Consider the following 21639-nt stretch of genomic DNA (forward strand, 5'->3'; position numbering starts at 1 on the left):
CATGCAGCTCCCAGGTTGTACATAGCTGGGGCAGGTCCTTGTACTGAGTGTGCTGGAGAATCCTCTTTCTAAGGTTGATTGAAGTAGCTGTTTGTGGGCAAAGGGAGCACAAGTGGGAGGCTTTTGAAGGTGAGATAGTGAGAGCTCAAGATCTGCATGTTCCTATTAGAGTGAAGAGCAAGGCTGGTAGGAGTAGGGAACCCTGGATGATGAGAGAGATTGAAACTCTGGCCAGGAAAAAGGAGGCATGGGTCAGGTACAGGCAGCTGGGATCAAGCAAATCCCTGGAGGAGTATAAGGGATGCAGGAGTGTACTCGAACGAAATCAAGAGGGCAAAAAGGGAGCATGAGATAGCATTGGCAGGGAAGATTAAGGAGAATCCAAAGAGATTTTATAAGTATATTAAGGGAAAAAGAGTAACTAGAGAGAGAATAGGGCCCCTCAAAGACTAAAGGGGACATTTTTGTGTGGAACTGCAGGAGATGGGCAAGGTCCTTAATAAATATTTCCCCTGTTTTTAGTGGAGAAAGACATGAAGACTTTGGAACTAGGAAAAGTAAATGGGGAGGTTTTGGGGCATTACAGTAGATGAGATGCTGAAGGTCTTAAGAGGTATGAAGGTAGACAAATCTCCAGGGCATGACCAGGTATATCCAAGAGCACTCTGGGAGGCAAGAGAAGAAATTGCTGGAGCACTGGCTGAGATATTTGAACATTGAACAGTACAGAACAATACAGGCCCTTCGGCCCACAATGTTGTGCTGACCTTTAAACCTCACCTAAGACTATCTAACCCCTCCCCCCCCATACATCCCTCTATTTTAAATTCCTCCATATGCTTATCGAGCAATCTCTTGAATTTGACCAATGTACCTGCCTCCACCACCACACCAGGCAGCGCATTCCATGCCCCAAACACTCTCTGGGTTAAAAAAAAACCATTTGCATCATTATTAGCCATGGGTGAGGTGCCAGTAGACTGGAGGGTAGTAAATTTTGTGCCTATATTTAAGAGCAACAAAGAAAAACCTGGGAACAATAGACCAGTAAGTCTAACACCTGTGGTATGTAAGTTACTACAGAGGATTGAGGGATAAGATGTATGTGCATCTGATTAGGGGTAGTCGGTATGGCTTTGTGCTTGGGAGAGCATGTCTTACAAACTTGATTGTAACCAAGAAAGTCGATGAGGGCAGGGCGATAGAAGTGGTTTATGTGGACTTCAGTAAGGTTCCAAATAGGTGGCTGCTCTGGCAGGTTAGAATGCATGGAATCCAGGGAGAGTAAGACTGAAAGGAAGGACAGCAGGGGACAGGCTAATAACCATGGTGGGACTGATAGGCTGACATGTCTTTATTTCACCACTAGGAGTATTATGGGTAAGGGGGATTAACTTGGGCTCGATCAGTACATGGAATTACCATGTTGCCATTAGAGACCTGGTTGCGTGATGGACAGGACTGGCAGCTCAACGTTCCTGGGTTTCGATGTTTTAGACATGATAGAGAAGGGGTTAAAAGAGGTGGAGGGGTTGCACTACTGATGAGGGAGAATGTCACAGCAGTACTCTGAGAGGACACACTAGGGGGCTCATCCTCGGAGGTAATTCGGGTGGAGCTCAGAAATAAGTTTGGTGCAATTATGCTGATGAGATTACATTTATAGGCCTCCCAATAGCCACCGCGAGGTGGAGGAACAGATGTAGAGAGATTATGGAAAGGTGCAGAAACAACAGGGTTGTCATAGTGCAGGACTTTAACTCCCCAGTATTGATTGAAACTTCCTTAATACAAGAGGCTTAGATGGGGTGGGATTTCTTCAGTGCATCTAAGAGGCGTTCTTGAGAAGTGTGTGGAGAGTCCAACTAGAGGAGAGAACATACTGCAACTAGTTTTGGGAAATGAGCCAGGCCAGGTGACAGACCTGACAGTGGGTGAACATTTTGGGAATGGTGACCACAACTCATTATGTTTTAAGATAGTTATGAGTAAAGATAGAATCAAATCTTTGGGAAGGTGCTAAATTAGGGGGAGGGCAAATTACGACAGGATAAGACTGGAGCTAAGGGGTGTTGATTGGGAGCAGCTACTATAGGATGAGTTCATGTCTGACATGTGGGAATTGTTTAAAATTCCAGCTAATCAGACTTCAGGATCAGCATGTTCCAGTAAGGAGCAAGGACAAGGATGGTAAGGTAGGGGAACCTTGGATGACCCAAGAAGTCCTAAGTTTAGTCGGAAGAAAAAGGAAGCATATGTAAGGTTTAGGAAGCTAAAATCAGACTGAGCCCTTTAGGAATATAAAGACAGTGGGGAAAGTGCTCAAGCAGCTGATTAGGAAGGCCAAGTGGGGCCATGAAATATCCTTGGCAAACAGGATGAAGAATATTCCCAAGGCATTTTCTACTTGCATCAAGAAAGAGGATAACTAAGGAGAGGGTAGGTCCACTCAAGGATAAAGGAGGGAATTTGTGCTTGGAGTCGGAGCAAATGTTGAGGTCCTAAATGAGTATTTTGTGTTGGTATTTACCGAGAAGGATTTGGAGGATTATCAAAGCGCATTGGGGCATGCTAATGTGCTGAGACAGTTTGATATTGAGGAGGAGGTAGTGCTGGGTCTTTTGAAAAGCATTAAGGTTGATAAGTCCCCAGGGCCTGATGGCATATATCCCAGAATATTAAAAGAAGCAAGCAAGGAGTTTGCTGGGGCTTTGATAAAGATCAATGTGTCCTTGCAAGCAACAGGTGAGGTCCCAGAGAACTAGAGAGTAGCAAATGTTGTGCCTTTGTTCAAGAAAGGAAATGGGGATAATCCAGGTAATTATAGGCCAGTGAGCCTCACGTCAGTGGTAGGGAAGCTATTGGACAGGATACTGAGGGATAGGATATGTGTTTTTGGAAAGGCATGGCCTGCTTGGGGACAGTCAACATGGCTTTGTGTGGGTCAGGTCATGCCTTATAAAGTTGATCAAGTATTTTGAAGAGGTGACAAAGGAGCTTGATGAGGGTAAGGCAGTGGACGTTAGCTACATGGACTTTAGTAAGGCATTTGATGAGATCCCTCATGGCAAGTTGATTCAGAAGATAAAGATGCATGGAATCCAGGGTGAATTGCAAGTTTGGATTCAGAACTGGCTTGCCCATAGAAAAGAGTGGGGGTGGAATGCTGTTATTCTGGCTGGAAGTCCATGACCAGTGGTGTTCCGCAAGGATCAGTGCTGGGACCTCTGTTTGTGATATTTATCAATGATTTGCAGATGACACCAAGATTGGTGGAGCTGTGGATAGTGTAAAGGACTATTGAAGAATACAGCGGGATATAGATCAGTTACAGATATGGGCAGAGAAGTGGCAGATGGAGTTTAACCTGGGCAAGTGTAAGGTGTTGTGCTTTGGGAGGTCAAATGAAAGGAGGAAGTATAGAGTTAATGATAGAGCCCCTAATAGCATTGAGATACAGAGGGATCTTGGGGGTCCAGGTCCATAGTTCACTGAAAGTAGCTACACAAATGGATAAGGCAGTAAAGGAGGTGTCTGGCATGCTTGCCTTCATCGGTAAAGGTGTTGAGTATAAGAGTAAGGAAGTCATGTTGCAGCTGTATAAAGCTTTAGTCAGACCGCATTTGGAGTATTGTGTGCAGTTCTGGTCCTCCCAATTATAGGAATGATGTAGAGAGGGTGCAGAAGAGGTTTACCAGGACGCTGCCTGGATTAGAGGGTATGAGCTATAAGGAAAGGTTGGAAAAACTTGGGTTGTTCTCCTAGAGCATTGGAGGTAGAAGAGAGACTTGATGGAGGTTTTCAAAATTATTGAGAGGCATAGATAGGACAGTCAGTCAGAATCTTTTCTCTAGGGAAGACGTCAAACACCAGAGGACATGCTTTTAAGGTTTTTTGGGGGGAGGGAGGGTTAGTTTAAAGGCAATGTGAGGGGCAAGTTTTTATGCAGAGGGTGGTAGGTGCCTGGAATAGGTTACCGGGGTAGTGGTGGAAGCAGGCAGTTTAGTGGAATTTGAGGCTTTTAGAGATGTGAATATGAAGAGAATACGAGGATTTGGATGATACATAGGAAAACACTTAAATTGGCATCAAGATTGGTTGCATGTGGGCCAAATGGCCTGTCCAGTGCTGTACTGTTCTTAGCTGGCTAATTGGGTACACAACTGGCTTGATGGTAGAAAGCAGACTGATGGTGGAAGGTTGTTTCTTGGACTGGAGGCCCGTGACTAGTGATGTGCCTCAGGTCGGTGCTGGGCTCATTGTTGTTTGTCATCCATATCAACGATTTGGATAGGAATGTACAAGGCATGGTTAGCAAGTTTGTGGATGACACTAAGTTGTATAGTGGACAATGAAGAAGGTTATTAAAAATTACAGGGGGATCTTGATCAGCTGAGTAGGTGGGCTGATGAATGGCAAATGGGGTTTAATTTGGATAAGTGCTAGGTGTTGTATTTTGCAAAGTCAACTCTAGGTAGGGCTTTCACAGTAAACGGTAGGTCCCTGGGGAGTGTTGCAGAACAGAGGGACCTTGGAGTACAACTATGTGATTCACTGTAAGTGGAGTTGCAGGTAGACAGGGTGGCGAAGAAGGCTTTTGGCACGCTGGCCTTCATAAGTCAGGGCATTGTATAAAAGTGGGGAGGTCATGGTGTGGTTGTATAGGATGTTGGTGAGGCTACATTTGGAGTACTGTGTTCAGTTCTGGTTGCCCTGCTGTAAGGAAGATGTTACTAAATGGGAAAGAATGCAGAAAAGATTTACAAGGATGTTGCCAGGGATTGAGTGATGGGGGAAGGTTGGACAGGCTAGGATTTTATTCCTTAGTGTAGGAGAGGTGATCTTATAGAGGTGTATAAAATCATGAGGGGCATAGATAGGGTGAAGGTCCTTTTTAAGTAGGGGGCATTTTTTTTTGCATAGAGGGTGGTATGTATGTGGAATGAGCTGCCAGAAGAAGTGGTTGAGGCAGGTACAATAACAACTTTTAAAAGACAGTTGAACAGGTACATGGATCGGAGAGGTTTAGAAATTTATGGATCAAACAGTGGCAAATAAGAATAGTTTGGTCAGCATGGGCCAGTTGGGCTGAAGGGCCTGTTTCTGTGCTGAATAACTCTATAAAATTAAAGCCAGGGACTGGTGAGATTACATTGGCTTGTAATAACTGGGCTCTCTTGCTGTTACTGTACAGAAGGTAGCAAGAGATCCAAACAAGGGGGGTGTAAAAACAAGGCGGCTGGGTGGCACATAGTTAATGCTGCTGCCTTGCGGCTGCAGCAGCCTGGGTTCGATCCTGACCTCGGGTGCTGTCTGTGCGAAGTTTGCACATTCTCCCTCTGACCGTGTGGGTTGTTACGTTCAGCTGCTCTGGTTTCCTCCCACACCCCAAAGATGGGTAGTTGGGTTAATTGGCTACTGCAAGTTGTCCTTGATGTGGGTTGTTGGGCATGGTTACATGGAACTAGGAGGGAACAGACTGATGGGATTGCTCTGTTGGGAGCTGGCATAGATCTGAGGGGTGGAATAACTGCCACCTGTGTCACAATAAACAGGTAGAGGTGCTTTTATCATAAAAATACTAATCCAGACAGCTGAATAAAAGAGGTAGATTGTCAACATACTGGTTTAGGAAAAGCAAAAAAAAAATCACCAGAAGCTGAAGAATCAGCATTGATACTGTGGCTGACAAGAACCTTGTCTGTGGACAAATGGATATTCTGGAGGAAACAGGCAATGGTGGTTGTAATCAATCAGCCATGTCCAATGTAGCTGTTATGGTGGTTAATCGGGCTTGGTTCTTGCAGTTGGTGTGTCTTAACCCCCTTTGAATACATTGGGCAGGGATGGAGGATGAGAAAGTTGATGGATGAGGGTTCCTGTTCGTGGGGGATAAAGGGAAGGAGAGCCTGGATGACACATCTTGTAGCACTGAGAGAGGCACGCAGTGTAGCTGTAGGGTTATCCAAGGAGAAATGTAAATATGGAAATGAGGTGGTCAATTTCTGCTGGCTGACAAGTCTATCATGGGCAGCCACTGCCTTAAAATTGTTGTTAGCAAAGTCTGGGAGGCAGCACTGCAGAGCTTTACAGCAGGACTGTAGGGGTTTCAAGGAGGGAGGAACAGAAGAGGAACCAGATAAATACTTGAAATGGAGGAGGATGTAGAAAATGTGGGGAGTAGGGTCAGAGGATTAACTCTGACTTGGTCTAGCAAAGGCAGAATGAGCAGAAATGGCCTTTTTTTTAATGTAAAGAATTGATCCTTGGAGCCAAAGCCAGAAATTGTGCATCATATAGTGTGCCTAGGGCAATGAAAGCTGTGAAAATTGTGTTTTTGTTTGAAGTTGTACTACTTTGCTCTGTTCAGTTTTCAATTACAAGAGGAAAACAAAACCTCATTGACAAGTTCTTTAAAAATGTGGAAGGAATATATCAGGGATAGAAATAGCCTAAAAATTTTCCACCTGTAGCAAGGAAATGTATTCCAGTTTTTTAAACTGCAAGTATTTCACACAAGTGACACGAAACACTTTGAATTATCTGTGTAGTTTTCAAGAACTGCTCACAATGAGACACATGCAAACAGTAATTGCAATAGTTTTAATTCTTTATATTTTCTCACTGTTAACACAAATTGTTGAAGAAATATAGAAATTGAAAGACTGACTTTAAAAAATGATTTTACCTGCAATTGGAAACTGTCACTGCACAGCTACCAAAAAAGTTTCAAGTGAAAAAGGCTTAACACTAGTAATGTTAACCCAACATGGCTGCACACAACATTTGAACAACAGAACAGCAAGTTTATGACACAATTTAACAAACGTTAATAAAGAGCTTTCTAGTTTAAATGATAACACTTAAAGCCTAAAAGAATGTTTAAACAAAGTCTTTCACACACGCATACTTTTGATCTCCATAATTGAATGATGACCCTTCCTTTAAAGGGGCAGGTTAATATCCAGGTACAGCAAGCATCTTTTTCTTCCCCCCCACCCCACCCCCCTCCCCAAACTCACAGCAGTGGTATGCGCTTTCCATAGATTCACAGAAATCACTAGACAATTTGCCTTTGCTGATTTTAAAAACAATCTTTAAAACTACATACAAGAAATGATTGCTAGAACTCTATAAAAATAGTAATAGAGTGGAATCACAATAAACACATATTTAGCAAAGGAAAAGGTTTGGATCAGGACTTCGGGCTATAATAATGTGCAATACTAAATTCAGCTCAGTTAAGTCTTTCACTCAGCAACTGAATATAACTAAAATAAAACACAAAACACTTGTTATTTGAAAACAACAGTAACCAAAAGTTAAGCTTTACTGAAATCTGTTTATGTAACTTGAGCTGCTGTTTTTAAGTGAAATCAGGCGACTGATTGATAATGTCCAGTGTGTTGAGAATCAAGAAATTCTTTGATAGTGGAAATGCTTGAAAATGAACCCAAGTTTTGCTGGGGTAGTAGTTTGACAGGATCACAAGTCCTATGTAAGAGGAGTGAATGGGAAGGAATTTGTAACCTTTTCAATTTGAATCTGGTACTCAATGCTGACTTTCTCAGCTAAGTGACCTGCTTAATATTGAAGAGAATCCATTCTAACCACATCACCCCATCAAGGTCATCACTGCTGGTTGCTATATCTGGTATTACAGCTCCTCCTTCACCATTCTCACTGGTAAGAAACTGCACTGATGCATGTGGAACTAAACATGATTGATTCAAATGTCCAGACAAATCACATTTGAGGTGAGTTCTTACTTTTTTTAAAAAAGCCACATGACAAAGAGGAACAATATTTTGTTCAAGAAATGGGAGATCCCTTGAGGAATAAATGATTTGAAGTCAAACTTGCCAACAAACGATACAAAAGGTTTTGTTCCTGAGATGAAGGGAAATGCTTCAAGCTACCTATTGAAACTCCACACCTAAGGCTACCATTTTCTGTCAATAGCACATTTCACTCTCTCTTATCACCTATCAAACACTTACTTCAAATTATAAGAAAAATCTACCCAGTAAAACTTGTGATCAACAGATAAAAGATATGAAGGAACATGACACACATTTATCAACAGGGACATTTTATCGGAAACCACACTTTGTAAAATACTTAGTTTCTGTTGAGTCAAGGGAGTTCTCTTGGGTTTAATGCAGCTTTCAGTCCCATCCATTGATAACACTAACTTCTCAAGGCTGGCAGCTGTAGAGAGTACAAATTCTTAGAAGAGTTTCAAGTCTCAAATATCCTTATAAATATTCCATTTTCATAATGATATTTTCGGTGTCTCTTGGTCCCAACCCTAACACTGGATGAGCTCTGCAATATGCTATTGCTCAGTGGTGTGCTCTCTGTCGCCTTCGTGTTTTGTGGGCTGATTGGGAGATGGAGTGTGGGACGGATGTACTACAGCAGGAAGGTTATGGGAGACTGTCACTCCACCGGGAACCATTCCTTCCATGGATGCTGGGATTCCTGCAGACGTTACACCCACGATACCAGGAGGATACCTACAAAAGAAGGCAGAATCCAGTGACAACCAGAAGGTGCAGAGAAGCCAGACTCGTACTTGGTTCTGCTACAGATTAACCCTTGCCAGTGATGTCTCCTCTTTGTTCCACCAGCCAATCAGAGACTAAAACTGTACCTCAAAATGTAAAGTTGAGATTTTAGTTTTGTTTAGCCTGAAAGTCATACCAGGCTCTAAGCACAGTATGTTCAAGACAAACATTAAATCAGTACCTGAACAAGATTTAAAGAGGTAGCAACACTGTCAATAAAATTTGCAGGGCTGGAGCAGAGGGATGGGGATTGGATAAGATGAGTTTCACTATAATGTCCCACAGATGAAAACTCTGTTGGCACTTTATCTTTCATCATCTATGAAAAATAGGCACCTAGTGAATGGGTGTACACCGAATAATCAGCAGTCTATAGGCTGAACCAACAGCATGAACCAGCACCTTCAGGACTGAAGGCATGGCAAGGAAATGGCAGGGGTTGGGAGAGGATAGACAGAAGCTTCACATCACTTAATCTATAAACATACATTTTCCTTACCTTATAGCATTTTATCAGCAGATGATAGCAGCTGCTGGCTGAAATGGTAAACTTCAAATATCAATATAGGAGAGTTTTTGTGAATGAGGAGAGTTCACAACAATTAGTCTTTTCCCTATTGATTAAACAGAAAAGGAGTTTGTTTTCTATTAACAGACATTGTGCATTCTGCTGCCAAGATGGAAATGCACAGAACTCCTTTTTTTGCTGTGTTTAAGCCAGAGGCAGGTAACCTCCTGCCATCAACCAATGACAAAAGGCCAGTGACCAATTCTCATTGACCAAAACTCATTGAACAGTTTTAGGTTACGAATCTATAAGGAAGTTTTAGGAATTTTAATAGCTAAAGCATCTTCATTTAAAACCTCCTGAATATCTGTTCTGCATTTTGTTGGCAGGATGCTGCTAATGCCTACATCAAATAAAAACTCAAACTGAATGATGACAGAAATTGAACACGTGATGCGAACAGCTTGGCTTAAATTGGAGCGTGGCATCATTGCTGGGCAAAGCAGTGAAGCCACCGGAAAACCTGAAGGTCCTCAAACATTATCATATCCATGGCTTGCTGAAGTAATATTTTACCATCATTTGCATACAAATGTTACGTATGAAATTATTTCTGTCCACCATTCTAACTGAACCATTATGCGATTGGTTAAAAATACAGAACAACAAACTAATCAAGAGCACAAGTTGAGATTTCTGGGCAAATGGGTATCTAGCAAAGCTCATAAGCTCGTCTAACATCCAGTGAATGCATCAGAACTGGAATTTAAAGTTAAAGACCTTTCACACAAGACCAGCCAATTAGCAAGGGTTACCAGATAATTTATGTTCAATATGTACATTAAAATGCAGTAGGGTTCAGCTTTTATCAAATCTGCTTTTTTCAGATTTTAATGCTGACTGTTAAACAAAGATACTAATCAAAGTCACGAAACATCTTTTGAGTATTCCAACTGCACTGCAGTTGCATCTGTGAAAATAAGGTCAAAATATAGGGCAAATTGGTAATATCTCCACTTCAGCCAGCAAGAGGTTTGCTAAATTAATAAAGACAATTTCTCCAGTTCATTGTGACTAATGTTAAGTGTGTGATGCTGGGATTAGTTGATGACTGTACCACAGTGGTAAAGAGGACCTGGTATTAAATTTAGATTCTGAAGGATATGGAGCATCACCTAGATATCTAGAGTGAGACCTGAAGTCGCAAACCTCTGACAGCAGGAGAAGTATTAACTGTCTGCGATGACAGAGAGCATTGCATCTCTAATAATGGAAAACTGCCATTCCGATTCACGTCTGGAGCTTAAAACTGAGAATGGATACATCAAAGCTACCAGTAAAGCATTTCTCCTCTATCAATTGTGTTAGCTGGCAGCAGCACACAGAACTTTGTTTTGCTGATGAAGGATAATAAGGAAACCAGGAGGAAAAAAAGGATTAAAATTATAGGGAAATTTATGACACGAAGAGGCCATTCAGCCCATCCTACATCTGTGTTGGCTGCAAGAGCTACCAGCATAACCCCAGCTTCCTGCACTGGAATTGTACCCTTCAGGTCATTGGTCTTCAAGCACACCTCCAGGTACGGTGAAGAGGATTTCTGTCCCTACACTGGATCAACTGGAATGACCTGTGGAGCTAGCTGTCCATCACAAAGGCGCCCCTCAACTATTACCCTCTATCATTAACTGAATCATATTTGCTACACTCCCTTGGACCCCACTGGCCTTTACCTTGCTGTGGATGCCTACCATAAGATCAGAAAGCCTTGCTAAAATCCATGTAACTACATAAATGGTATCACCTGCATCAACCCTCCTTGTTGCCCTCTCAAAAGTTTCAATCTTGTTGGTCACACTCTGTGCTGGATCTCCATAATTATCTGTGCCTTTTGTGAAAGTTTATACTGTCCCTTAGAATGGATTACAATAACTTATCCATGGAAGTTAAACTCATTACCCTGTCATTACTTGCTTTATCCCTTCCTATAGTAAAATTAGGCTTGTATATTTACTGCATCCATTGAAAGAAAGGAAATGAATTTATTTTTCACACACACACAAAGTTACTTGACCAATATCCACAGGCCTGGAGTAATGATCCAATATCAAGAGTGTAAATCCCATCATGACACTTAAGGAATTTGAATCAAGTTCTTGTGATGTAAATGGTATCAGAAACAGTGACTATGAAAATATCAGACTGGTGGAAAATCTCAAGTCTTTTAGAGCAGGAATTTTGCTGTCTTCACCATCCTGATTCACCAATGTGGTTACCTCTTGCAGAAAACGCTGGAAACCCTCAGCAGGTCAGAGGGGTCTGACAAAGGGTCTCCAACCCGAAACGTTAATTGTGCCTTTCCGCAGATGCTGCCTGACCTTCTGAGTGTTTCCAGCACTTTCTGTTTTTATTTCAGATTTCCAGTTTTGCAGTTTTTCTCTTATTTTGGCTAACTAACTCTTAATTGCCCTCTGAAATGGCACTGTAAACCATTCAGTTCAGGGATCAATTAGAGAAGGGCAATTAAATGCTGTTTTATTCCAATAATGTCCATGTTCTGTGAATGAATAAAAGATGATCTGATTTAAAAATGTGCACACAAAACAATCCTCTGACCTGTAGGTGGCTCCATTGAGCTCTGGATGGACAGCCTGCTGGTCCATTGTTGGCCAGGCAGCAGTTGTAACAAAGTAATCCTTATTTACACAGTTTCTTAAACTGTCTGGGATCCGACCTGCAGAAATCAGGGCAGAGATATCAAAATTAATGAATTACAACTATACATCCTTAAAGACAACCAACACCATAATTATTTTCCTCAAACCTGTCACTCTAAGATTAAAGTAACAAAAAAAATCTACCAAAATACAAAAATTGATGAAAATATTTACTTACATTGAAGAATGTTGCACCATATAATTACAGATAAATAAGCACCATTATCATTACATTTTCAGAAATTACAGCTGTCAAGTGGTCTCACCTGTAATAGCTCTACGAATCTCAGTGGCAGCTGCTTCTCTCATCTCTAGGGATGCCTGCTCACTGTACCAAGATGTGTGAGGTGTGCAGATCAAATTGGGAGCATCTTTCAGTGGGCCTTGTGTGAAACTGCATGGGAATAAAAATAAGGAATCTGAATGCAACATGACTGCACTCTTCTTGTGTGCCCATCAATCCAGTAACCCAAAGCAATGAACCATGCAGGCAAAGGTGATGCATGGAAGACAACTGCCACATTGCCACAAGATTCCCAAGGATCAATCAGGCCTAGATCAGTGTTAAAGTCAGCAATCTCTGTCTACCATACGAGTCTCTGGGCACCACCAGCACTGATGTTAATGTATCCGCCTCCCTCAATTCTCCCTCTCTCACAAAGCACCCTGAAGTAGCAAAATATTTTATGTTGTCTCGTAAGAGGAAGCAAGAGCGAGTCACAGGAACCAAGTTATCACAACAAGGCAACAGGGTTATGGCAAAATTACACCATTAATAAATATTGGGAAGAGCAGCAGAGCGGTTATGGTGTTGGGCTAGTAGTTCATTGGTCCAGACTAATGGTGCAGAAATAAGTTCAAGTCCCATGAACGCAGCGAGGGATTTAAATGCAGTTAAATAAACAACAATCAGCACATGTAATGGTGGCTGTAAGTCTGTTGCATTTTAGCTAAAAAAGAAAATCCCCCTCAACTTCACTAATTTTGCCTGGGTGGAGGAAATTTATCTTTCTCGCCCTGCATGACCCCGTACCCTTGTGGTTGACTCAACTGCCTTCTGAGCTGGCCTTGCAAGACATTTAGTTCTAGGGCAAGTTAGAGATGGGTCTAAACTCTGGACTTTCCCATGACACTTACATTCTGTGAATGAGACAATAAAGCATCTTGCTGAAACTACAATGTCTACAGATTCTCTGGCAGTCACAGAGCAGCAGCAGTTCCTGCCGCAGTGCACAGACACACAAGCTCGTAATCTCAGGTGGAAGAGCTGGGTCCGAGAACAGCTACAAAGTCCTGGTTAAACCCGTTTATTTGTAGTGTTACGTAACTGAGAATCCATTCCTTCCCCCAGTGATGAAACACGATAATAACCATTTCTGGCTCAGAAGATTTCACCAGACACTTCCTGGTGCCCAATACCCTTTCAACTCTGATGGAATTTCTCAGTCAGGGTTCGGGAGAAAACGCCATTCCTTGTGAACCACTGCGGGGAACTTGAGCCATGCTGTCTCAGGCCACTTGCTGTAGGGAATTCCTGGAACAGTGCGGTATTGCTAGCACTGTTTAGATTTGAAGATCTGCAGGAAACTACATCCATAGCTCCCACTAACCCAACAGACAACCCACACCTGGATCTGTAAACCCCACTCCCCCTGAACGTACAAGTCTTATCTCCATCCCCCAATAGTGTCAGGTGTCAGTCTTCCCTGATCTGCTCCTGGACACAAATTACACTTTGTTTCTTGCAGCCACACTCCTTCACTGCCCCAAAGCTCTCCACAAGCACTGGTCTCCCATGCCCAATTCCACCCACCCCCCAATCAAATGTTGGGCTTGGCTCTCCCCCACCACAGTGCCTCTGACCACAGCACAGTCTTTGAAAGCAACAGCAATTTTCTGCTTGGAGCCAACAGCCAAAAGGGCAGTCCATCATGTGACCACTTCCTAATGGATGTACTTGAATTTCTTAGCAGTGACTTTAGCTTGACAGGAATCCGATCAGTGTACAAGTTAGAACTCCAGCATGGCAGGTTGTTAAATACTGGGCTTTGGCTCTAGCTATGCAAAGGATTTCCATTCCATTTAAATAAACACATTACCTCCTAATAGTACTGTATGTATAAACATTTCTTAAAGTTACCCCATAACTAGGTCACTTTCTGAATGAAACAAAAATTATTTAATAGGGAAAAATATATTTTGAATGATCATCATTAAGCTTTGAGCTCAAGCTATTCTCATAGTGATGGTCATTCTGCATGTCTATAAAACATATTATTCCCTTGTCTTGTATTGCAGCTTTGTTTAATTTGCCATAAATTCTCAAATTTTCAGCATCTACAGTTTAAAGAAAAATTCTTGTATGATTCACTGTTCTGTACAAGAAAAACAAATTACAGCACATGTACCACCAGAGCTTGGTACTATGGAAACTAACTGGACATCCCATTACAGCATATCATTACCTGAAAGGTGATGTTAGCGATTCGCATGATAAAGCTGAAAATACAGTAGAGAGCTTTGGCTACTGATGTTTAATCTTGTTCACTAGGACATTGACATTCAGAAGGTACATGCAAATCCAGCAGAACAAAATTAAGCTGCATGCCAAAGTCAAAAGTTGAAGTCGAGTATATTGTCATATGCACATGTACACGTATGTACAGGTGCAATGAAAACACTGCAGCAGCATTGACAAGAAAAATATAAAATAAACACAATTTTTACAAGAACACAATTAGAACAAAAAAAGTCCATTTTAGTGTATAGTGATCAAAATGGTCACAGTGTTACTAAGCTGTAATGATTAGGGTTTTGCTGGTTGATTCAAGAACAGAACAGTTGAAGGGAAGTAGCTGTTCGTGAACCTGGTGGTGTGGGACTTCAGGCTTCTGTACCTCCTGCCTGATGGTAGCTGTGAAAAGATGGCATGTCCCGGATGGCAAGGATCTTTGATGATGGATATTGCCTTCCTGAGGCAGCGCCTCCTGTAGATACTGCCGATGGTGGGGAGGGATGTGCCCGTGACATATTGGGTAGAGTCCACTACTCTCTGCAGCTTCTTACATTCCTGCACATTCGAATTGCTGTACATGACCATGATGCAACCAATCAGGATACTTTCAACAGTACATCTGTAGAAGTTTGTTAAAGTGTTCGGTGACAAGCCGAACCTCCTTAACCTCCTAATAAAGCAAAGACGCTGACGTGCTTTCCTTATGATTGCATCTATGTGCTGGGCCCAGGACAGCTCATCCAATATGTTAATGCCCAGGAATTTAAAGCTGTTGACTTTCTCCACCGCTGATCCTGAAATGTAGACTGGCGTAAATTTCCCCTTCCTGAAGTCAACAATCAGCCCTTTAGTTTTGCTGATGGTGAGCGGGAGGTGGTTGTTGCGACACCGCTCAACTGGGTGTTCTATCTCACTCTGGGAAGCCGACTCATCAACACTTGTGATTCATCCAACAATAGTGACGTCATTGGTGAATTTGAAGATGGCATTGGAGCTGTGCTTAATCACAAAGTCATGTGTGTATAGAGAGTAGAGCAGGGGGCCAAGCACATAGCCTTGAGGTGCACCTGAGGCAGTCAAGTATCCAGTTACAGAGGGAGGTGCAGAGGCCCAGGGCTTGAAGCTTGATGATGAGTGTGGATGGGATGATTGTGTTGAACGCTGAGCTGTATTTGATGAACAGCAGCCTGACATACGAGTTCAGATGGTCCAGAGCAGAGTGAAGACCCAGGGAAATTGCATCCTGCTGTTGACCTGTTGTGGCGGTAGGCAAATTGGAGCAAGTCCAGTTCACCTCTGAGGCAGGGGTCGATTCACGTCATAACCAACCTCTCAAAGCACTTCACTGCGGCTGATGTAAGCGCTACAGGTTGGTAGTCATTGAGGCAGGTCACCACGCTCTTCTTGGGCACTGGTACAATAGAGCCTTTTTGAAGTAGGTGGGAATCTCAGACCGCAGAAGCGAGAGGCTGAATATGTCCTTAAATAATCCAGACAGTTGGTCCACACAGATCTTTAGTTCTCGGCCAGTATGCTGTCTGGACCGGACGCCTTTCGTGGATTCAATCTCTTGAAGGATGCCCAGACGTCGGCCTCAGAGACTGAAATTACAGGGTCATCCGGAGATGTGGCAGCTCGTGTGGGTGTGTCATAGTTTTCAAAGTGTGCATAAAAGGCATTGAGCTCATCTGGGAGTGATGGGTTATTGCCACTTATGCTACTCGATCTCACCTTGTAAGAAGTTACATTGTGCAAGCCCTGCCACAGCTGTCGAGCGTCCATCAGTGATCAATTTAGCAGTTTTGCCCTATCATGTGAAACTCTTGCTTAACATTGCCAGGACAAAGTTTTCTGGTCTTGGCTCAGCTGGATAGCATAGCTCTTGAATGCCTCTTTCAGCATGGTGATGAGTCTGACTAGAAAGCTACAGTGAGGTAAATTATAGAGACCAAAAAATAAAAAACTAGTGTTTTTACACTCTGTGGTTGATAATGCCGGAGTATTTGTGTACACAGATGTGAGACCATAATATCCAGTATGTGTGGTATAGGAACAGCTCCATCTTACAAACAGTCTGATGTAATTTCAGAAGGATGCCTCTTCCTTTGTGGCAGTCCTCTTCTTCATCTTCTTAGGCAGTCTTAGGTAGGATTGAGGGTGATGCTTCTACTTCCATGGTTTTGAGAGTTCTGAGGTGGCTAACGAGGTCAGACAGGGAAGGGCAGACTCTCCCACAGAAGGGACAGTAGGTGGCTGATGGGGTGGGCAGGGTGCTGTACACTGTGGCACCCTAGTATACAAAGAAAGTTTACAAAAAATTTACTTCTTTCTTTTGCTCTATTTTCTGGTAACTCTTCATCAATTTTGCGAAGTATTACTCAATAGATTAACTGCTGGCAATGAATCAACAGATTATCAACTATTCACATCATATTATAAGCTTGCATTTGGTGGAGATTTCCTATTACAATTTCACATGCTACTGTCACATTTTGTAGATTCTAATGGACAACCACTTCCCATCACAGCTTTATATGGTCACTTTTACTTACTTACAACAATATAGAAGGCAGTGATTCAGCTTATCAGATCAATGTTTTAACTGAATGCTGGAATTAACAGAGCCTCACAATATATCCTAACCTCAAATTGAAAACCATCATTGTTTAAATCCCTTCCTGTCTTTCTCCCTCCCCACCTCTGTAATCTCTGCCACACACAATGTATATCTACAATGATGGGTTGATACTTACAACGCGAGATGAACTCAAGGTGTGAATTTATATTTGTTTTAACCCTTAAATTGATGGACAACATAGAATGTTCAATCTGCAACAAATCTGGAACCCAGGTGAACAGGATACTGTCCGACTCGGGACTTTAGTAGAGTATCAATAATATCAAGTTTTGGTTAGGTGCTACTGAGAATCAGAAGTGAAATAATAGGTCAAAATACAACAGACAATTTATTTGCTATACTGCAGATGACATCATGTATCACTAATCAATGCCAGGTTATAAAATGTCAGAAACAGTAAAGCTGTATGAAACAAGAGTGTTAAGTAATCTCTAACGCTCATATTCGGGTTAAGTTGGCAAAAAAACGATTGGAAATCCAATGGGCAGTGGGGCACAGTAAAGTAGGCAGCATCACCTTTGCTGCTTACTGTTCAGTTCCTTTGCAGTCAATGGGATTAAATAGTCGATGCCATGTGTAACAGACGTCTGGTCAGATATTGCTTCTTTAGAGATTTTCTACACTGGACACAGTGTATAGCGTCATTGTCCTGTAGTGTCTCCACACCCAGAATGTATAGTGTCACTGTGCCTGTAGTGTGTCCACTCCCACAACGTACAGTGTTACTGTCCTGTAGTGTCTCTATACCCACGATATACAGTATCACTGTCCTGTAGTGTCCACTCCCACAATGTACAGTGTCACTGTGCCTGTAGTGTCTCCACTCCCACAATGTACAGTGTCGCTGTGCCTGTAGTGTCTCCATACCCACAATGTACAGTGTTACTGTCCTGTAGTGTCTCTATACCCACGATATACAGTATCACTGTCCTGTAGTGTCCACTCCCACAATGTACAGTGTCACTGTGCCTGTAGTGTCTCCACTCCCACAATGTACAGTGTCGCTGTGCCTGTAGTGTCTCCATACCCACAATGTACAGTGTTACTGTCCTGTAGTGTCTCTATACCCACGATATACAGTATCACTGTCCTGTAGTGTCCACTCCCACAATGTACAGCATCACTGTCCTGTAGTGTCTCCACTCCCACAATGTACAGTGTCACTGTGCCTGTAGTGTCTCCATACCCACAATGTACAGCGTTACTGTCCTGTAGTGTCTCCACTCCCACAATGTACAGTGTCACTGTGCCTGTAGTGTCTCCACTCCCACAATGTACAGTGTCACTGTGCCTGTAGTGTCTCCACTCCCACAATGTACAGCGTTACTGTCCCTGCCGTGTGTCTGCTCCCACCTTGCACAGTGTCACTGCCCCATGTTGACACTATTCCTCCCCTAATACATTTTATTTTGTCCACATTTTCCATCAGCTCCCCTGTCTTCCCTACAAAATGGGTGCTCGATGGTCAGCATGGACTTGGTGGACCGAAGGGCCTGTTTCTGAGCCGTACCTCTCCATGATTCTACCACTCACCAACCAACCCACATTTCTTTAGGATGTGGGTGTAAACCATAACAACCAAAGGAAACCCACACGAAACTCAATGGGCAAACTCCACCTGTACGTCACTGGAGGTCTGGATCGAACATGAGTCAGTGGAGCTGTTGAATAGTTTTAGATCTGTTATCGATGACGACTGCATCTCACCTGAAGGGTTCACTCTCATGGACATCAAGAGCAGCTCCTCGTATCCTTCCCTCTTTCAGCCCCTGTGCTAAAGCCTTCTCATCGACCAATCCACCTCGCGCTGTGTTAACCAAAAATGCTCCCTGTCTCATCTGAGGACAAAGCACAGGAAGAGTTTACTCCGGGAATGATTAGCAAAGTTTATGATAATGAGGAAACAATCACCAAGGTGTCTAGTTTGTCTACTCCCACAATCCACAGCGTGTCTGGTTTGTGCAAAGATCAGATGTGGTGTGGCTTTAACATGTGTAATGTTGCAGTGAGCTTCAGTAGCATAAGAGCACTTTTTTGAAATAATGCACAGATTCTTAGATGGTGTCAGTACTGCTCTGTTTGAGAATAATTTTGCAAATCCCTGCAAGTTTAAGTTGTCACTTGTCCATTTCTGGTGCAGCATTTATCACCGGTGTTCTGACAGAACTACGTCACCAGGGTCACGTTAGTTACAACCAGGATGTTGTTCCCTGTGTTACTTAAGAAAGAAATCCATTTGTATGACTCTTTATCCCATCCAAAGGATATTGCTTGTCCAACGAATGGTTTGCATTTGCTGATTTTCATGTAATGTACATGAAAAAATGGACTTTGGTTTGTTCTATTTTTGCCTAAAGTTATCCGTTTTCTCCAGAGGATAGTAACTCGTGCTGCATGCAGTTGCACTGCCAAGTGGCATTTTTTAATGTACTAGTGTGGGAATTATTATTTACTTTCTTGCCTCCCGCATTGGTTATCAGACAAGCGTTTGTAAACCTGAATCTGCCCTGACAGAAACACAAAATGCAGTATCTCTCGCAGAGAGTATCTTTATTTAACTACATGTACTGAAGTCTGCAAGTGGCCATTTAGCTACCTATGCACCATAGAACCATACAGCACAAAACAGGCCCTTCGGCCCACCATGTTGTGCCGTCCATCAAACCACCCTCACACTATCTAAACCTTTCCTCCCGCATATCCCTCTGTCTCACATTCCTCCATGTGCCTATCCGACAAACTCTTGAACCTGTCCAATGTATCTGCCTCCACCACCACCCCAGGCAGTGCATTCCATGCACCAACCACTCTCTGGGTGAAAAACCTCCCCCTGACATCTCCCCTGAACCTCCCACCCATAACCTTAAAGCCATGCCCTCTCATCTTGAGCATTGGTGCCCTGGGAAGGAGGCACTGGCTGTCTACTCTATCTATTCCTCTCAATATTTTATATACCTCTATCATGTCTCCCCTCATCCTCCTCCTTTCCAGTGAATAAAGCCCTAGCACCTTAAGCCTCTCCTCATATTCCATATGCTCTAATCCAGGCAGCATCCTGGTAAATCTCCTCTGCACCCTCTCCACCGCCTCCACATCCTTCCTATAATGCGGCAACCAAAACTGAACACAGTACTCTAAGTGTGGTCTAACTAGAGTTTTGTAAAGCTGCATCATCACCTCGCGGCTCTTAAACTCAATCCCATGACTTATGAAAGCTAACATCCCATAGGCCTTCTTAACTGCTCTATCCACCTGTGAGGCAACTTTCAGCGAACTGTGAATATGAACCCCCAGATCCCTCTGCTCCTCTACACTGCCAAGTACCTTGCCATTTACCCTGTACTCTGCCCTGGAGTTTGTCCTTCCAAAGTGTACCACCTCACACTTCTCCAGATTGAACTCCATCTGCCACTTGTCAGCCCAGCTCTGCATCCTATCAATATCCCTCTGTAAGTTCCGACAGCCCTCCACACTATCCACAACACCGCCGATCTTAGTGTCGTCCGCAAACTTACTAACCCAGCCTTCCACCCCCTCATCTAAGTCATCTATAAATATCACAAAAAGTAGAGGTCCCAGAAACAATCCCTGAGGGACACCACTAGTCACTGCCCTCCGATCTGAGGGCACTCCTTCCACCACAACCCTCTGCTTTCTACAGGCAAGCCAACTCCTAATCCACACAGCCAAGCTTCCCTGGATCCCTTGGCCTCTGACCTTCTGAAGAAGCCTACCATGAGGTACCTTATCAAACGCCTTACTAAAATCCATATAGACCACATCCACCGCACTACCCTCATCAATCTTCCTGGTCACCTCCTCAAAGAACTCTATCAGGCTTGTGAGGCAAGATCTTCCCCTCACAAATCCATGCTGGCTGTCCCTAATCAGTCCATTATTCTCCAGGTGTTCATAGATCCTATCCCTTAGAATCCTTTCTAACAGCTTACTCACCACAGACGTAAAGCTCACCGGTCTGTAATTCTCTGGACTATCCCTACTACCTTTTTTGAACAGGGGGACAACATTCGCCACCCTCCAATCCTCCGGCACCATCCCCGTGGACAACGAGGACTCAAAGATCCTTACCAGTGGTTCAGGAATCTCCTCCCTCGCCTCTCGAAGCAGCCTGGGGAAAATCCCGTCAGGCCCCTGAGATTTATCCGTCTTGATATTATTTAACAACTTCAACACATCCTCTCTCTTGATATCTACAACCTCGAGAACATTACCCTTACCAGCACTCCCTTCCGCGTCATCAAGACCCCTCTCCTTGGTGAATGCCGAAGAGAAGTATTCATTGAGAACTTCTCCCACTTCCGCCGCCTCCAGGCACATTCTCCCACCTTTGTCTTTAATCGGACCTACCTTTACCCTAGCCATCCTCCTACCCTTCACGTAGGTGAAAAAGGCCTTGGGATTTTCCTTAACCTTACTAGCCAATGCCTTTTCATGTTCCCTTCTAGCTCTCCTCAGCCCTTTCTTAAGTTCCTTCCTTGCTACTCTATATTCCTCACGGGCCCTGTCTGAAGTTTGCTGCTCATACCTTATGTATGCTACCTTCTTCTCCCTAACTAGTCATTCAACCTCTCTCGTCACCCAGTAACTGTTTTATCATTATCATAAAAAAAACTACCAAATTAAATATGACAGACAGCAAAGATGATAAAGGATACAAAACAATAAATAAA

The 21639-nt window shown here is 43.1% G+C and overlaps 1 protein-coding gene across 8 annotated transcripts in view; it reads right to left on the reverse strand.

Annotated features, from left to right (window-relative positions):
- Positions 1-6589: 6589 nt before the first annotated feature.
- LOC127576671 (C-terminal-binding protein 2) overlaps positions 6590-21639 on the reverse strand; it is a 226502-nt gene continuing 211452 nt past the window's right edge. For 6 of the 8 annotated variants that reach the window (XM_052027279.1, XM_052027281.1, XM_052027278.1 and 3 more), the window contains 4 exons: positions 18656-18786; positions 12062-12189; positions 11695-11812; positions 6590-8519 (listed from right to left, as the gene is read on the reverse strand). In XM_052027279.1, the coding sequence (XP_051883239.1) occupies positions 8339-8519; positions 11695-11812; positions 12062-12189; positions 18656-18786 (558 nt within the window). In that variant the 3' untranslated portion in view covers positions 6590-8338. Of the gene's footprint in view, positions 8520-9069; positions 9185-11694; positions 11813-12061; positions 12190-18655; positions 18787-21639 lie in introns of those variants that run through there. The other 2 variants (XM_052027277.1, XM_052027276.1) reach the window with 2 other exon arrangements.

This window comes from Pristis pectinata, chromosome 12 (assembly GCF_009764475.1).
Source record: "Pristis pectinata isolate sPriPec2 chromosome 12, sPriPec2.1.pri, whole genome shotgun sequence".
NCBI classification, from domain to species: Eukaryota; Metazoa; Chordata; class Chondrichthyes; order Rhinopristiformes; family Pristidae; genus Pristis; species Pristis pectinata.